Below are 19,306 nucleotides of genomic sequence, written 5' to 3' on the forward strand. Positions count from 1 at the left end.
GGCAGTTTGGAGGCATTGAAGCAGAGGAAGACATACGTCAAGCCTCAACAGATGGTTTTTCATCCCCAGAACCCTTGGGAGTAGTACGTGGCTGGGAGAAAGCAGTTCTAGATACTGTAATCCTCAGTGACCCCCGAGGAGTCTGCTTCTCATGCCTTCACAAACTTGCGGTGCATGGGCTCCCTCATGCTTCAAAGCCTGCAAAAGGACCCAAGAATACAGAGCATCAAGGAGAAGGAATTACTATTGGTGAGCAACACTCCTTGACCATTGTTAAAAGGGGAAAGTCTCAAAACTCATTCCGTCCCCACAGAGGGTTCAAAAGATAAAATCTCTTGAGGACACTTTAAAGAGGAATTTATCTAATGCTTTTCCCAACTCTGGTAGGCTACAGTGTTGTGGAAAAAGTAATTTTGAGGCTTCTGTTGGTCAAGAAAGGAGCCATGAGGAAGGGGGCAGCCTAAGTGATGCATTTCACAGCTTTTTTAGTCCTCACTGCCCAGGGCTCTCACCTTCCACATCCCATCAGCAGCATCTGCATCATATGGTGGACAGACTCCATGGGCCGCCTGACATTTATCAAAACAAATCAGTCCTGGATTACCAGCAGCTATGAAGCTCCTGATGCCAATGTCACTGATTAGGTGTTTTTGTGGAATCTCTGCAAGACTTCTAGGCTGCCTAGTGTTGTGAGTGTTGATTTCATCTGGAAGAATTTTTTTGGTGTAGGTTTCATGGGCACAATTAACACCCAAAGACAATTTTTTCTGCACCTGTTTTGACAGGTTCGTATCATTTCAATTTTTGCTAGCAAAAATCTTCTGTTATTTAATACCTCTTAAACTTGCACTGTTTAGGAGATATTTACTGTATAGTGCTCCAATGACATCAATGGCACATGCACTCGGAAGGAAGTGCCATGACCAGCGGGAGCGAAGTCACGTGGCTCCAGCCTGTAACCCATCCAGAGTCCGTGGACCCGGAAAGATGATGGGTGAAGATGGATGTGGCCTCCAGCGGGGATGATGAGGTAAATGTCACTTAATGTGCTAATATGCGATAAATACTAGCACATTATGCCTTTACTTTTCAGGTAACAAAAAAGAAAGAAAAAAAAACACTGACTTTACTTCCTCTTTAAATGAGAGTTAAAGCGGAGTTCCGGGCACAAAAACAAACTTTTTTTTTTGTGCCCATCCGCTTAGTCTCCCTCACCTGAAAAGGAATTGGATAGTTAGGCATTTTTTTTTTCACTTACCTTGTAAATGGAGATTGAATATACTCACCTATTCTCTACTTCCTCCCTCTGTGCCGCGGCTCCGATGTCACTTCCTTTCTTGCGATGATTCCTGGGAGCTGAACGTCATCGCTCCCAGGAATCAATGCGACGGCGCCGGCCCCGCTCGTCACTTCCAGGGCGACGCCGAATTCCCCGCTAAACAGCTTCTGGGCATGCCCAGAAGCTGTGGAGGAATGCGGCGCTGCACCGGAAGTGACGAGAGGGGCCGGTGCAGGCGCATTCTGGGAGAAGAAGATGCGGAAGAGGACGCCGAAGAGGATCGCGCTGGCTTCAGCTGCCCACAACAGAGATGGCAACGCTGTGGAAGAAATTTTAAAAGTGAGTATTTCTTCTAAAAGGTAAGTGCGAACTGGGACAGATCAGAGGCTAGCCATTGTGGAATGTACTAGCCCTGACTTTCCCGGGGGTATGTTTGTTGAAAAATGGTTTCTGTGCCCGGAACTCCGCTTTAAACACAAAAAGATTAGTTAAACCCACAAGTGCTTTTTTTTGTTTATCACTACTATTCCTTTATACTTGCTTTTTAAATGTGCAAATGCAGCAATTTATAAAGTGGATGGAAGGTTTAGCACTGGGAAACACTTTTTGAAAGATAAAAAGTGCATTTTATATACAACTAGATCAGACCAAAATGAGGGGCAAATGAGGAGGACAGAGGGACTTTGTTCCAAATCAGGGACAGTCCCTCGAAATCAGGGCCAGTTGGGAGCTATGCCTTTGGTGAAATTCTGTGATGAATACAGCCAACTCCCAGAAAGAGGATTTTGCAAAGATAAAAGCAAGTGTCTTTCTAGTGTCTGTCTTTGTATAGCTTCCGTACACATGTTGGCACAGGAAGGAATCAGTGATGCATTGAGCGAATGAGGCCACATTGTACACATGGGAGACCTGAAAGTGTGAAACCAACTCTGCTTCCGCCGAACAGAGAGGAGCTGTGCTATTACTCAGCAGCCTCCCAGCAGCACAATGTGGGACAGGAGCAGCTGCAGAATACTCTTTCCTGAAAGGTCAAACTTTGTAAACTGGCCATGGGATTATGCAGAATGTACGGTTGTACCTCTAGCTGATGGCATGGATTTTTAATTTAGAGCCCTTGGAGGCCCTGAACCCTGCTCTATGAAGCAAACTGCAGACAGACTTTTGCATGGCTATGCTGTTACTTTCCAGATTACATAGTTACATAGTTAGTAAGGTTGAAAAAAGACATCAGTCCATCCAGTTCAACCTATGCATCCAGTTCAACCTATGAATGCTTGTGTGTGTTTGCTTTTAATCGTACATTGTATACCCCTGTATGTTGTGGTCTTTAAGGTGTCCATCTACTAGTTTCTTGAAACTATCGATGCTCCCCGCTGATACGACTGCCTGTGGAAGAGAATTCCACATCCTTACTGCTCTTACAGTGAAGAACCCCTTACGCACTTTAAGGTTAAACCGCCTTTCCTCTAGTTTTAGTGAGTGGCCACGTGTCTTATTGTACCTCCTTTCTCTGAATAGTTTGTTCCTTATGCTCAGGTCACCAGTACATTATTTGTACATTGATATCATATCCCCCCTCAATCGTCTTTTCTCCAGAGAGAAAAGGTTCAGTGCTTGTAGTCTTTCCTCATAGCTGATGTCCTCCATTCCCCTAATTATTTTTGTTGCCCTTCTCTGGACTTTCTCCAGTTCCAGCACATCCTTCCTGAGGACCGGTGCCCAGAACTGGACAGCATACTCCAGATGTGGCCGGACCAGAGTCTTGTAGAGTGGGAGAATAATCTCTTTATTTCTGGAGTGAATCCCCTTTTTTATACATCCCAGTATTCTGTTGGCTTTGCTTGTGGCGGCTTGGCATTGCATGCCACTGCCAAGCCTGTTGTCTACCAGTACCCCCAAGTCCTTTTCCATCCTAGACTCACCCAGAGGTTCCCCCCCTAGTGAGTAGCTTGCTTTCTGGTTTCTGGCACCCAGGTGCATTACTTTACATTTATCAACATTAAACCTCATCTGCCATGTAGTTGCCCACCCCGTTATTTTGTTCAGGTCTGCTTGCAAGATTTCCACATCCTGCATAGAAGATATTGGCATGCCTAATTTAGTATCATCTGCAAATACTGAGATTGTACTAGATATCCCCTCCTCTAGATCATTTATGAATAAATTAAACAGGATTGGTCCCAGGACAGAACCCTGGGGGACCCCACTTTCCACACCCGCCCAATCCGAGTACTCCCCATTAATCACCACCCTCTGTACTCTCCCCTGGAGCCAGTTCTCTATCCAGGTACTCACCTTATGGTCCATACCTACCTTCCTTAGTTTGTACAGTAATCGTTTGTGGGGAACGGTGTCAAAGGCCTTTGCAAAGTCCAGATACACCACATCCACAGACTTACCTTTATCTAGGTGGCTGCTCACTTCATCGTAGAAGGTTAATAGATTGGTTTGGCAAGAACGATTTTTCATGAATCCATGCTGATTACTACTTATAATACCAGTTTCATTACTAAAGTCTTGTATGTGGTCCCTTAACATCCCCTCCAAAATTTTGCAGACTACTGATGTTAGGCTGACCGGCCTATAGTTACCCGGGATATATCTCGGCCCCTTCTTAAATATTGGTACCACATTGGCTTTTTTCCAATCAGCTGGCACCATACCCGTCTGTAAACTATCCTTAAAGATCAAGAATAATGGTCTGGCAATCACCTGGCTGAGCTCTTTAAGAACCCTCGGGTGCAAGCCATCCGGTCCCGGGGATTTATTTATGTTAAGTTTCTCTAGTTTAGCTCTAAGTCTATCTTCTGTTAACCATGGCGGCACTTTCTGAGGTGTATTATTGGCCTTACAAGCTGGGTTCGTGTAGCCCCCCGATTCTTTTGTGAAGACTGAAGAGAAGAAATTATTTAACACTTCCGCCTTTTCTCTGTCCTCAGTGGCCATATTTCCCTTATCATCTTTTACGGGGCCAATGTGTTCTGGCCTCGCTTTCTTACTGTTTATATACTTAAAGAACTTCTTAGGGTTCTTTTTACTCTCCTCCGCTATATGTCTCTCGTGTTCTATTTTAGCCGCCCTGATTTCGTCTTTAAATTTCTTATTACACTCTTTGTAATGCTTAAATGCTGCCAATGACCCCTCATTCTTGTATTTTTTGAAGGCCTTTTCTTTAGCACTAATATACATTTTTATGTTGGAGTTTAGCCATCCAGGGTTTATTTTTGCTCTTTTAAATTTATTTCCCTTTGGAATGCACTGGCCAATCCCCCTGTTTAGTATGCTCTTGAAGCACTCCCATTTTTCCTCCGTGTTCTTTGTTTCCAGGGTTCTATCCCAATTGATATTTTCTAGCAGCGAGCGCAGCTTTGGGAAATTGGCTCTTTTGAAATTCAGTGTCCTTATATTACCCCTCAGCTTCCTATTACTGTAATTAATACTGAAACGTATTGACCTATGGTCACTGTTTCCTAAGTTGTCCCGTATTTCTATATCCGTGATCAGGTCTGTATCGTTGGTAATCAGTAGGTCAAGTACCGCATTGTTTCTTGTCGGTGCATTCACCATCTGACCCATAAAATTGTCCTGCAAAACATTTAGGAACTGCCTAGCCTTGGCTGAGTGCGCGGTTCCTTCTGCCCAGTCTATATCTGGATAATTAAAGTCCCCCATTATAAGGACATTTCCCATCCTTGCTGCCAATCCTATCTGTAAAAGGAGGGCCGCCTCACCCTCCTCCCTCTGGTTGGGGGGTCTATAGCATACGCCCAATATTAACTTCCCCGCCGTGCCATCCCTTTGAAGCTCTACCCATAGGGATTCTGCCTCATCCATAGCTCTATTATTAATATCATCCCTCATATTTACCTGTATGCTGTTCTTAATATACAGACATACCCCTCCCCCTTTTTTACCTTCTCTATCTCTGCGATAAAGGGAATACCCCTGAATGGTCGCCATCCAGTCATGGGACCTGTCAAACCAAGTCTCAGTTATCCCCACAAAATCTAAGTCCTCCTCAAACATCAGCAGCTCCAGCTCTCCCATCTTGTTGGCCAGGCTTCTGGCATTGGTATATAAGCCTCGTAAATTCACTTTACTATTGGCCAATAACGCAGAAGCAAAGGTTTTTCAGCCTAACAAAAGCTATTGCTATAATGTGCAAGTATGCGCAACATATTTGCACGTTATGGCATACTTATTGATCTCCCTTGCCACTCCAAGTCCATTTTATCTCTGTCTTCTGGGTCTAGAGTCTTTGGTTGTCTGGAATGATTTAACTGCTCTGCTGCCAAGGTTGTACACTAAGCTGCGCATGCACAATTTGTGAATAAACTGCTAGCAAGTAGGGGGAGGAATTTACAGATATACCAAGGAAAAATTCAGGAAAGTTAAAGGTACACAAACGTCAATTTAATGAAATCAGTAAATTATTATTTGATTTTGTTAAAAGTCATAATACATTACTGATTTTATGAAATTGAATTTTATGTACCTTCGGACCAAATATTTATTTTGCTTGGTATATACTGAATGTTCAGATAGCTGGATGGTGGAAAAATCCCATGAAAAAAAAACATTATAATTCTTTTTTACTTTATTCCCACCACAAGAGTGCTAACAAGCCCCTGTGTGGCAGCACAGGCAGATGATAGGTCCTCTTTTATCTTTATGATGAAAACTACTCAATTTTTTAAAAACATGTTACTTGCCAAAATATATTTATTTTAAAAGCTACCCCTTTTCATAGAAACACATGATCTCACTCCCAGTTGAGATGTTTTTTCCTGATAAATGGACCTCAAATCCAAACGCAGCATGGTTCTGACAAAGGAATGAAGGATGCCATCTTACAAAATGGAAGACACTTTTATTGCACTTATCTTAAAGTGAACCTGTCATAAGAGAAATATGGGGCCTGCTATTGTTGACATGCTTTTGAAAATGCTATGGTAATTTAATCATGAGTCATTGAGCAGAAACAAGCATGCAACGTTGGACAAAAGTAAAAAAAACGTTTTTCTACTTGCTTAACCAAGTGACAAATTAGCCTAAAATGTTAAATAATTTTGATTTTTTTTTTGAGAATGTCATATAGCAGAATCTGAATTTTTTTTTTTTTTTTTTCTAAATTGTCACTATTTTTTTGTTTATAGCGCAAAAAAATAAATAAAAAATTGCACAGGTGATCAAATACCACCAAAAAAAAGCTCTATTTGTGGGAAAAAAAAGGACGTAAATTTAGTGGGTACAGCATTGCAATTGTCAGTTAAAGTCACCCAGTGCCAAGTTGAAAAAAGTGGCCTGGTCATTAAGGGGGCAAATCCTTCCGGTCTTAAAGTGGTTATATAGTGCCAGTGACTCAAAGTTTTGAAGCAGGTGAATGAGCATGTCAGCCAAGCAATGTGCATTTTAAAAAAGGGGTGTGGGGGGGGGGGGCTTAGCAATCTTTTCTGACTGATTCTGTAAAAGCAGAACTAAATCCATTGATTTAACTGTTTCCAAAAACAGGTGCATTCAAGGAATGCCATGAATAACTGTCACAGCTGCTTGGGCTCTCAACCAAACTGTCAAGCCATCAAATGGCTAGTGTCATGACTGATCACATGTGCAGCACCATGGTAACTGATCACATGTGCAGCACCATGGTAACTGATCACATGTGCAGCACCATGGCAACTGCAGATCAAACAGAGGCTAAAATGGCAGCTTCCTTGCCTGTAAAGGATAGATAAGTTTCAATTTAGATATGTGGCAATAATCCACTGAAAAAAAGTGGTTAGCATCCCTAAAAAAACAAACTAACCCAAAGTTTGGAACTCCACTTGTGCATGTACAGTAATTGAAGATATACTAGAAAAATAGAGCTGCAGCGATGCTGGGTATTATTCCCCCAGAATAGTGAACGACCAAACCCTTAAAGAAAGAGGAAGAACCGGCTTGAAAAAGAGGAAGTGTGACTAGGACACCTGTTACATTATCTATCTTATATCTCTTTAAATAACCTTTCGTCCCAATAAAGTTATTTCTAACCTTTTATAAAAAAAAAAGTTATTTGTAACTAGATATAGCAAAGGTACCCAAGGACAATCAGAGAGAAATAGATGATAACCTGTCTATATAGTCCTTATGTACAAAGGTCTGTTTTACCCTCAGCATCCAGATTGCAGGGCAGATTTGTAAATTATATAAATAGTTAACAATAATTTTGGTTCAAAGATTAATGCAAGTATACTATAGCAACCTCCAGCTTAGAAACACTGCACCATCATATTTCTAATAGAAAGGCATGCATTATGGCACTGCTTCAACTTTCTGCCTGGAAAGTAACTATTTGCTTCCAGAGTGCCCTTATCTATGGGTTTTCAGGAGTGGTTTGCAGAGGTGTGCAAGAATACAGTCATAACTGGGCTGAATATGTAGTCCTTATTATCATATATTATAGATGCAGACTTAAACTGGCCATAGATGGATCTAAATATGGCCGATTCAACAGGGACCAGCCATATTGCGATCCATGGGTAGCAAGAGCCATCTTTAATATTGATTGGACCCCGGGCAAACATTTTCTTGGGCCCTCCCGAATCCACTTGTCAACTTTTTGCGGGAAGCGCAGGCTTAAGGGACAGCTGCTTTGGGCCCCACAACAATGTTTGGGCCCTGGGCAGCTGCCCCTTTTGCCCTGTGTTAAAGACAGCCCTGTGTGTAGCACCCTCCTAGATAGGTGCTAGGTTAAAAGCATTGTTGCTCTATTCTGCTTATCAGGGAGCTTGATCTGTTAGTTATGCCTGTTACATGTGTCCAGGTGTGAGTCATTTGGTCTGAGGGAGTGTCCCCACTGTATCCAATAGGGGAGCCTGATCTGTTAGTTCCAGAGATGTAGAGTAACTAAGTAGAAATACTTCACTACTGTACTTAAGTACCGAAAAGCGGTATCTGTACTTTCCTAGAGTAGAATTTTTTTCTCCTACTTCCACTTTTACTTCACTACATTTTTTCAATGATTTCAATACTTCTACTCCGATTTTTTTTTTTTGTGCTGCATAGTTACTCGTTACAATCATAAAAATTAACACTGCCAGAACAGTAGATGGCAGGTTTCATGAAGCTCAAAACATGTGTATTATCAGCGCATACGAAAATAAATGCTACTGTATGTATAAATAAAAGCTGCATTTGAAATAATAAAAACAATATGATGTTCAAACTTTTGACTTCTTTCTTTAATAACTACATAACACAGTACTTGTACTTTTACTTTCAGTACTTGAGTAGCAATTTTTTTTCAAAACTACTGGTACTTTTACTTTCAGTACTTGAGTAGCAAAATGTTTTAAAAAACTACTTGCAATACTTATGTACAAAAAATGTTGAATACTTTAGTACTTCTACTCAAGTCACTTTTTGATCGAGCACTTCCACTTCTACTCAAGTCACTCTTTGATCGAGCACTTGTACTTTTACTCAAGTATGAGTTTCGAGTACTTTATACAACTCTGGTTAGTTCTGCCTGTTACATGTGTCCAGGTGTGAGGTCTGTATCCAATAGGGGAGCCTGTTTGGACAGTGGAGGAAACCTGGCCAGTGGCAAACGGGCTTTTGTGGCAGTCCCAGTGGGAAGGCACCACTGCAGTGCATACTGGGATTGACCATAAAAACCAAGGGCACATGTGACAGGGTGTCTTTAGCGGGAAGCAGAGTCCCAGGAGGAGGGTGACGACTGTCTCTCCTCCTGCTGTCTGAGGAAGGTGGTCACTGGTGGTCGGCAGTCAGCCAAGTGAACCAGGTGTGAAGCTGAACCTAAAGGATCCTGGAAAGCTGACGGTGGAGTTGCGGGCAGAGTCCTCTGGGAAAAACAGTGTCTGTGAGTACCAGGGGGCTTTCCAAGGGGTCCGCCTAGGAAAGGGGACCACTCCAGGGAAGTCAGAGGATAAAAGGTCAGCTCACACTGGGGGGGGGGGGGGGGGGGTCAAACGTGACCCTGAAGAGTAAGGGCAAAAGGGGTACCAAGCGGGACCCTGGAGAGTGATTCACTGTGTAGTTTGCTTATCTTATACTTCACTACAGTGGCAAGGTGAAGCAGCGGCCTTGCCGCATTCAACATAGCTAGAGGTCCTCAAGCTGTGCATAGTTCATCTAGTTGGAGTAGCCCACTCATCCCTTCTCCCATCCCAAGTTCTACAATAAACAACAAAAAAACAAATCCCCTAGACTGTTTTCTGACTGAGCCAAGAACCTAAAGTACTAAGGATTTGCATGCTGTTGCTATGGGTAACCCAGGGGAACCCGCTTCAAGCAGCTCCCAAGGGAGTAGTGCTACACATGTATGACCATCCCAATTCGACAGAAGATGATCAATAGAGTCAATCAGAAATCGCACTGCTGTGAACCAGGCCGAAGTCTACAACCTTACTTTTCCGTATACTAGGGCTAGCCTTTTCCCATCACCTTCTACACCAGGGGTGGGGAACCTTTTTTCTGCCAAGGGCCATTTGGGTATTTATAAAACCATTCGGGGGCCGTACAAAATTATCACCTTAAAAATTAGCCTGTTATATTTGGTCAAACATTTAATTAACTCACCCCCATGTGATGGCTGCAACTGCTTCTCTTTGGTGAGATGTGTGATGTTAGCTGGTATTGATGATGTTGCTACTCGCAACAGGTTTTCCAGGTTTGCGTCGGTCAGTCTGGAGCGCAGTCAACTTTTTTGTGGTGGTAAGTTTTGAAAAGAACTGCTGGTGGGTATAGCTGGCTGGTACTGCTGGTGGGTACAGCTGGCTGGTACTGCTGTGGGTAGTGCTGGCTCAGGCTGGCACTGCTGGCTTGTACTGTGCTGTAAATACTTCTGGATGGTACTGCTGGCTCAGGCTGATACTGCTGTAGGTACTGCTGGCTGTTACTGCTGTGGGTACTGCTGACTCAGGCTGTTACTGTGCTGTAGGTACTGCTGGCTGGTACTGCTGTGGGTGCTGCTGGCTCAGGCTGGCACTGATGGCTGGTACTGTGCTGTGGGTACTGCTCAGGCTGGTACTGCTGGCATTTATTGCTGTGGGTACTGCTGGCTGGTACTGTGCTGTGTAGGTACTGCTGGCTGGTACTGTTGTAGGTACTGCTGGCTCTGGCTGGTACTGCTGGCTCTGGCTAGTACTGGTGGTTCTGCTGTCGGTACTGCTGGTTCTGGCTGGTACTGCTGTGAGTACTGCTGGTACTGCTGGTTCTGGCTGGTACTGCTGGCTCTGGCCGGTACTGCTGTGTGTGCTGCTGGCGGGAAATGCTGGCTAGGAGAAATGTAGCAGCCCTACGCTGGAGGAAGAGGTGATGTTTCCTGTATTGGTCACAGGCGGAGTGCATTTGCTATCACTCTGCCTGTGACTCACTCAGACTGTCATAACGGAGCCGGAACTATACAGGAAACATCGGCTCCATTCTGACAGAACAGCTGAGAGATACAGACTCAGCTGCATGGGGGGCCGGACCAGATGACTTCGGGGGCCGCATACGGCCCCCGAACCGTAGGTTCCCCACCCCTGTTCTACACCAAGCTCTTTTCAACTCAAAATTATAAGGGACAGACTAGCCCCTGTTCTATCAGAATACCGCTACCTATCAGATTCTGCAACTGGAAGTGACGTTCGGCCGAGAACCACTTATTGCGCATGCGCCATGCGTTCCAACATTGCCGCTATGTGTTCCAATAGGTTTCCTAATATGACAGAACACGAAGCAGCGGTGACATCTTACAACCCCGCAAGTCTTGAATTTTACATTTATTTTAGCAGTAAACTCACCTTATATACTGAAATAGACTATTTCACTGCGACCGAATGAAATACTCTAGAAAGGTAGGGGTGACCAGCGCTATGGAGTGTAGACCTTAGACAATAGTGAAGGTGTAAGCTGCCAACAACCAAACCCACAAGGGGTTAAAGTGTGAAATATATATGAAAGGAGGTTGTAACGGCGCTACCTTAAAGTGAATAAGTGCTTATTGTATGTGCCAACTTAAGACAAAGTGCCAATAAAAATTGTGTCATAAAAAACCATTTAATTTAAAATTAAATAAAGTGCACTAGTGATTTTTGGTGTGACCAAGTTAGTTGGTTAATAAACTGGGCCCATAAGGTGCAACTCAGTAAAGTGCAAGTGCTGTGCTGCATATACTAGACGAGTAAGAAATAATGGGTTCCCAATGTGCATTTATTTTATAATAACAATTGGCAGAAAATAAGTTAAATTCATAAGTGAAAAATCGCATAAAACAGTGAACATAAATTCATCTGTGCTGTGCGTGGAATTTGTAATACCACTAAAGTGAAAAAAGTGCTAAATTGAATAAGAGAAAGTGATAAATAAAATTGGGGTTGCAATTTTGTTGTACATCCACTAGATGTCGCCCCTAGATATACGACCTGTACTTAAGGAAAAAGATGGTCGGTTTCTTCCGGGGTTCTCCAGTGGGTCGAACCAGGCTTTTTAGTACCTCAGGTTAGAAGAAAGAAACCCCATGATGTAAAGTATATCTGTAGCGTGGAAGAGAGAGCATAAAGACTCACGTTTGAGGCTGTCTAGGATCAGCGGTGATGGCCGGGAAGCTTCCGCGTTCCACGGCCCAGGCTCCGAAACCGGAAGTGACGTAATGACGTTACGACTCCGGGCGGAGTCGTAACGTCATTACGTCACTTCCGGTTTCGGAGCCTGGGCCGTGGAACGCGGAAGCTTCCCGGCCACCGAATGAAATACTCTATTTCACTATATAATAATTTTGTCGCTGAGCAGTGCGGGGTGTACCAAGATGGCCGTCGCCACCTTCTACCTGCAGGTTTCTCGCTATATTTACTATATTAAAATCATAATAGAAATATAATACTGGTATTCAGTATATAAGGTGAGTTTACTGCTAAAATAAATGTAAAATTCAAGACTTGCATGGGTGTAAGAAGATGTCCGCCGCTGCTTCGTATTCTGTCACATTAGGAAACCTATTGGAATGCATAGCAGCCATGGTGGAACGCATGGCGCATGCTCAGTAAGTTGTTCTCATCCGAGCGTCACGTCCGGTTGCAGAATCTGAAAGGTAGCGGTATTCTGATAGACCACCCCATCCACTAGGTCCACCTAAGGGATAGATACCAAAAAGGCAGCACAGCGGTTAGATGGTTTGCACTTCCGACAAGCAGCACTAGAGTCGTTGGTTAGAATCCCAACCACAGCACTCCTTGCCTGGAGTTTGCATGTTCTCCCTGTGCCTGCGTGGGTTTTCTCCAGGTACTCCGGTTTCCTCCCACACTCCAAAGACATGTTGATAGGTTAATTAGCTCCTGTCCAAATTTGCCCTAGTATATGTATGTATGAATGTGAGTTAGGGACCTTAGATAGCAAGCTTTGGAGGGCAGGGACTGATGTGAATATACAATATATATGTAAAACGTTACATAAATTGGTGGTCCTATATAAGTACCTGTAATAAATAAAAAATAAAAGGTATACTAACCCCTGCTTACAAGCAGCTTCAGCCAATCAGCTATAGCCGCTGATCAGTGTTTTCTGACAGCAGAGGAGTCCTTTCAGCATTATAGAGTGTCTTCTTGTGAGATTTGGAATCCTTGGTTTTTTCAGGATCCCATTGTTAGGCACAGTGATGTCACTGGTGCCTACAGGAAGCTGTCAGAGGCCCAGGAGTAAGGTAAGTATAATTTCCATCTCGTTCCTTGAGTGTTCTTTTGAATTTTTATTTAAACCCATGATAGTTTACTAGTTCAATAGAGGGCCTCTCACTAATGATTGTTAAGCTGATCATCCACTATAGGGTTGATTTACTAAAAGTCAATAGACTGTGCACTTTGCAAGGGCATTTGCTCCACAGCTTAGTAAATGAGGTAAAGTTTCACTTTGCAAAGTATACCCAATCACATGCATTTTTGCTTGCACAGGATTGGACGATGGAAGTCAGGGGAGCTTTCCCTCATTTACTAAGCTTCGGAGGAACTGCACTTGCATAGTGTACAGTCAATTTGCCTTTAGTAAATCCACCCCTCTACAGTCAGATTGATACATTTTCATTAGATCTAAAAAAAAAAAAAGAAGTACTGCAAGGGCCAGATATTGTACAGCCAGGTTGTTATGGGACTTGGACAGCTTTGCCACCAAAAAGCATTTTTGGAAAAACTTTTTTTTTTAAATTCTGTTTATTAAGTTTAGAACAAGTAAGACAAGGCCTTAGGGGGCATACCCTGGCCAACAGACAAGAAACATAAAAAAAGAAAACAGAAAAAACACCCGCCCTAAACCTACCCCAACAGAACTGCTCAGTACCTTTCAGAAACTGATATCATGGAAAATGTAATACAAGTCCAAGTCAAAAAACACTGATTTCCGTTCTCTCTCCCCATGGTCCACCACTGGGAGCTCAGGCTGCGTCGGACTCCGAGGTCCGCTCATCTATTGTAGATCTGGAAGAAACCCAGACCTGCCAAACGTTTTTATATTTCTTAGGGCAGTTCCTGGAGATATATGTCGCCTTATACAATGGAACTACAGTGTTAACCAGCCCCTTCCAGAAGCCCAAGGTTGGAGGGTAATGAGATTTCCATTTAAAAACTATTGCCTTTCTGGCATAGAACAGTAGGATACCGATAAGGGTACGTGTCGCCCTGGCCGTCGCCAACTGGTCTACCAGGCCAAGGAGACAGACCCCCACCGTTAAAGGAATCGATATAGAAGTCAGACAGGATATGAATTGAGTCACCTCCAACCAATAGGAAGCTGTAGTTCCATCTGCGGACATTCCCAAAAAATGTGAGAAAAGCCCGCAGAGGCACAAGAACATCTTCAGCAAGAAGCCGAGACACTAGGATAAATACGATGCAGCCTGTGAGGAGTATAATATATTCTGTGCAGAATTTTAAATTGAATCAACACATCCCTGGTCGCAATGAGCGGCCGGAATGAATCATCCCAGATGTCCTCCCAGTCCTCATCATCCAAGCCCTCCTCCTCCGCACCCCACGCCACCCGCAGTCCTGTCAGTCCCTGTGGAGAGTGGCTTGCGCAGGCCAGGATCCCAAAGTTGGGATTCAAAATTGCTGCGCTCCAGGCTAGTCACAGGAGTGGCGAACTCCGCGCGGTAGGCGTGGCGGAGTATTCTTAGAAGATCTTAGCAAAACTAAAAAATGTTTCGTATGTAGCACTGCCCCCATGGGAGCTGCTTGGATTGGATTCCCCTGGGTGACCCATAGCAACAGTCTGTTAACTCTTGACGCTTTAACACTTGACTCAGTCAATAAATAGTCCAGGGGATTTGGTTTTTTGTATTTATTTAGGAACTTGGATAGGAGAAGGGATGAGTAGGATACTCCAACTTGACAACTATGCACAACTGCTGAGGACTCCTAACTGAATTGAATGCGGCAAGGCCGCTGCTTCACCTTGCCACTGAAGTGAAGATCTGAATGGTGGACTATTCTGTGAATCACTCTTCAAGGTCTAACTTGGCACCCTCTTTCTCACTAACCGTGTGTGCTAGCTCTTGTCCTCTGACCTCACTGGAGTGGTCCCTACCTGGGCAGACCCCCGGCAGGCTCCCTGGTACTCACGGACACTGTTTTTCCTCAGTGAGCTCTGCCTTCACCTCCGCCGTGAGAATCCTGGACCTCTTAGCTCAGCACCAGACTCGCCGACTGCTGACTCGCCGATGCCAACTGCCTGTGACCGCTTTCCTTGCTGACAGGAGGAGAGACAGCCCTCACCCTCCTGCTGGGACTCTGCTTCCTGCCAAAGATGCCCTGTCACATGTGCCCTTGGCTTTTATGGTAAATCCCAGGATGCACCACTGTTGTCCCCTCCCACTGGGACTGCCACAAAAGCCTGTGTGTCACTGGCTGGGTTTCCTCCTCTGTTCAACAAGCTCCCCTATTGGATACAGTGGGGACACTCCCTCAGACCAAGTGAATCAAAACTGGACACATGTAACAGGCATAACTAGAAATCCCGATCCCTGATAAGCAGGAGAGCAATCCAATGATCTTACCTAGCACCTGACTAGGAGGGTGCTACACGTAGGTAGGCTAAAAACTATAGTAATGTAAGACAAGGCTGAAATCATACATTAGTGTTATAATGTTGTACATTTGAAATGTGTTTTTAACCTTGAAATGCATTTTACTGCAGTTTTCTACACTGTATTGCACTGTGTTACAGGTTTTGCTGCATTTTTGTGCATTTTACTGCATTTTAACATGCCAAGCATACCTAAATAGAAGGCAAAACATAATAAAAAGACTGTAAAGGAATGGAAAAGATGTGCAAAAGCTTTTTTGCAAAAGCCCAGCCAATGACTGGTTGCCTTTAGGTATGTGCTGTCACCACAGGATGCCTGTTTTTAGATTCTCTTGTCAAGTTAAAGCAAGTGACAGGGCAGGTGTGCTTTAAACGGTTATAGGAAGAAGGAGAGGAGGGATTTGGAGTAAAAGGCTGCTTCAGACAGGTGGGCAGAAGCATCACTAAGGGCTCTTTCACACACTGAGACCATCGGACGGACTCCATTTTTCTCAGCGGGGGATTGATCCGCCGATCCCCCGCTTAGCATGAGGATGACAGCTGTTCTCTGTGCTGTGTGCGGAGACACAGCTGTCAGTTCCCCATGCATCTCTATGGGGGAAATCGGATGGGAATGGACCGTCGGTCCGTTCTCATCCGATCCGATCCGCTGGACGGATGGAAAATAGGGTTTCCATCCGTCCAGATTTGATGATCGGATGTCAGTGGACATGTCTCCGCTGACATCCGATGCCCCATAGGGATGCATGGGGGGGACCGTTCAGATCCGCCAAAAAAATGGACAGGCGGATCTGAACGGTCCGCCTGTGTGAAAGGGGCCTAAGGCCCTGTTCAAAGCTAGCAGTTTGGGATTGCGAGTGGAATAGTTGCGATTCTGCCCCTGATTATAAATTGCACTGCAATGCTGGTAAAACGCAAAAACGCAAAACATGTGTGTGTTCGGGTGCAATTCATTTTCAATGGCACCTAAACATGGTGCAGTTTTGCCGCACAATAAATTGCGCTGCAATTGCGGCAAAACCGCATTGCTTGAAGCTTGTCACTCAAAAAGGAGCAGGAGCTTCTTTTGGATGACAAGCTTAGTACAATGTGGTTTGCTGCAATTACACCATGTTTAGGTGCCATTGAAAATGAATGGCACCCAAACATGCATGCTACGTTATGACAGCATTGCAGTGCAATTTGGAATTGCAGGCGGAATGGAGGCAATTCCACCTGTGCTCACATCTCACTAGGCAGGCAGTTGAGATGCAGTTTTAATACCCCCCCCCCCCCCCCAAAAAAGCTGATCCGTGTAAAGATGGGCTTGTAGCTGATCAGGGATGTATACATGCCACGGACACAATGCTTTGCTTCAAGACTGTGGCAGAAGTTAAACCTCATGTCGCATTTGGCAGGTGGTACAGCTGGCAAACATGACCTATTAAAGTGTATAGAGCACTTAATGCACCATGGATCTCTTTTCAGAGGGGCTGCCACATGCGAGAATGAGCCCCCTAATAGGGAATTTTGAGAACTATGAAGTCAGATGAGAAGAAAGTTGCTATGGAATGGGAAATATACCTAAACTTTATATATTTTGTTTTTAAGAATTTGAACGGACGCACTACCCGGATGTCTTTGCCAGGGAAAGATTAGCAGCAAAGATTGATCTGCCTGAAGCTCGCATCCAGGTGAGGCTAATAATAATTCTTGTGAGTGGAAATACAAGCAAAATATAACACATAAAATAAAATAAATATTTATGCTATGGTGGATATATAAATTAAAGTGAGAACAGTGAAAGATATCTGCAGCAGCTGGGCACAAAGTGTTAATGACTTGTAAACATGGAAATACAAAGCGCTTGCATCATGTACACATATAAACCAGAAATTCAAAAGTCCAAAAATGTCCAATACAATCAATAATCAAAAGTGCTCTTGTGCTCCAATCTTCCTTCCTTCTGTCCCTCCTTACTTGAACAAATAGACCCCCCCAGATTTTCAGTCTGGGGGTCAAATAGGTTCAGAGTTTTAACCAGTTCTGGCCCGGAAGGATTTGCCTCCTTAACCACTTTACCACCGGAGGATTTTGCTGTCTTACGTCCAGGCCACTTTTTGCGATTCGGCACTGTGCGACTTTAACTGACAATTGCGCGGTCATGCGATGCCGTACCCAAACGAAATTTACGTCCTTTTTTTCCCACAAACAGAGCTTTCTTTTCATGGTATTTGATCACCTGTGCGATTATAATTTCTTTGCGCTATAAACAAAAAAGAGTTTTTTTTTCTGCTACATATTTTTGGTAAAAACAAATCGCAATAAGCGTATTTTGATTGGTTTGCGCAAAAGTTATCGCGTCTACTAACTACGGGAAAGATTTATGTCATTTTTACTTTTTTTTTTCTTTTTTACTAGTAATGAATGACGGCGATCTGCGATTTATAGCCGGACTGCAACATTGTGGCAGACAGATCGGACCCCTAAATTACATTTTTGACACTTTTGGGGGGACCATTGACATTACTACAGTAATCAGCGCTAAAAATATGCACTGTTACTGTAATAATGACACTGGCAGGGAAGGGGTTAACACAGTGGGTGATCAAGGGGTTAAATGTAAGCCTAGGGGAGTGTTTCTAACTGTATGGGGGTTGGGCTTTTGAAATGATCACAGAGATCTGTGATCCTATATAGAAGGATCACAGGAGCTCTGCGATCATTCCAGGGAGAAGAACTGTCAGCTGTGTTTACAACAGCTGACCATTCTTCTCTCTCAGCGGGGAGCGATCGGGGGTGTCAGGCAATCGAAGCCGCCGGCCCCATGCATCAGAGTCCTCGCTGTCAAGTGAGGGCGGGAGCGCGCCGGCACGCGCTCGCCCCCTAGCTGCAGGCACGTGACCGACGTACAGCTACGTCGGTTCGCGCAGGAGGGGCTGCCTGCCACAGTAAATCTGTCCTTAAGTGGTTAACTATGTCACTTCCGGCAGCCGTGGAACGCATGCTGGTTACAGCGCTCGCGGAAGTATCCTTGCATTTTAGACGCTTGTTTTTATCCTCTGTTTTCTAAGTATGTTTTTTACTGCGCAATAAAGCTTCAGCCTACGGGACTTCACTATTGGCTCCTTCTCTCTTGAACTTAAGGAATATCTGGATTATCTGAGAGGTTTACTGGGGAGTTCTTGACTCGATCCTTGTGACCCGGGCTAGGCCAAGGGGTGGGCAGGAGGGTAGGCTGCCCTGGGCACTGTGGTATCATGTGAGGTGGGGTGGGGGGGGGGGCACCACAAGGAGATGTGAAGGTGAAGAAGGTGCTTAGAGTGTGATTTAGGGGGATTTGTGTTGGTAGGTGGATGGAGAGGAGAAGATTTGTGCTAGGTGGGGCAGTTTGGGGGCAAATGGTGTTGAGTGGGGGTGCGGAAAGATGTGTACTGGGAAGGTTAAATTTTAGGGGTAGAGAATTTGTGCTAGGAGGGGTAAAATTTTAATTGGGGGAGGATTTGGGGTGATATAGGGGATTTCATCAGGGGGGTAGATTTGTACTGTTAGGGGGGATTATGTTCAGGGGTTAAGCATGCAGATTAGTGCTCAGTGTTTTTGTGGGAGGATTTTGGCTGGAACATAATGCAGCTCATGCATCTTGGGGGGGGGGGGGGGTACAGTATGGCATGTTCGCCCTGGGCTCTAGGTGACCTTGTCTCGGCACTGCTTGTGACTCATCAGTTTATTAAAGCCAAGCCTGTTTGAGTCCCAGACTGAAAATTTTGGGGTCTATTGGTTCTGGCAAGAAGGGAAACAGAGGTGTGTGTGTCACATCACAGAGTGAATTTTGGGGGGGCACTTCAGCACTTTTAAGAAGATTGAAGCACAAGAGCACTTTTGATTATTAATTTTTTTGGACATTTTTGGACTTTTGAATTTCTGGTTTATATGTGTACATAGTGCAAGCGCTGTATGATTATATTACCAAAATACAACACATACCCA

The 19,306-nt window shown here is 44.3% G+C and overlaps 1 protein-coding gene across 1 annotated transcript in view; it reads left to right on the forward strand.

Moving 5' to 3' along the window:
* The window catches only part of LOC309567763 (paired box protein Pax-6-like), a gene marked incomplete at both ends in the record, with an annotated part of 88,725 nt that overhangs the window by 24,961 nt on the left and 44,458 nt on the right, over positions 1-19,306 (forward strand). The window contains one exon of the mRNA XM_082273210.1: positions 16,928-17,010. Within this exon, the coding sequence (XP_082129336.1) occupies positions 16,928-17,010 (83 nt within the window). The remainder of the gene's footprint in view (positions 1-16,927; positions 17,011-19,306) is intronic.

Source organism: Pelophylax lessonae, assembly GCF_965119305.1.
Source record: "Pelophylax lessonae genome assembly, chromosome: 12".
In the NCBI taxonomy this organism is placed as follows: Eukaryota; Metazoa; Chordata; class Amphibia; order Anura; family Ranidae; genus Pelophylax; species Pelophylax lessonae.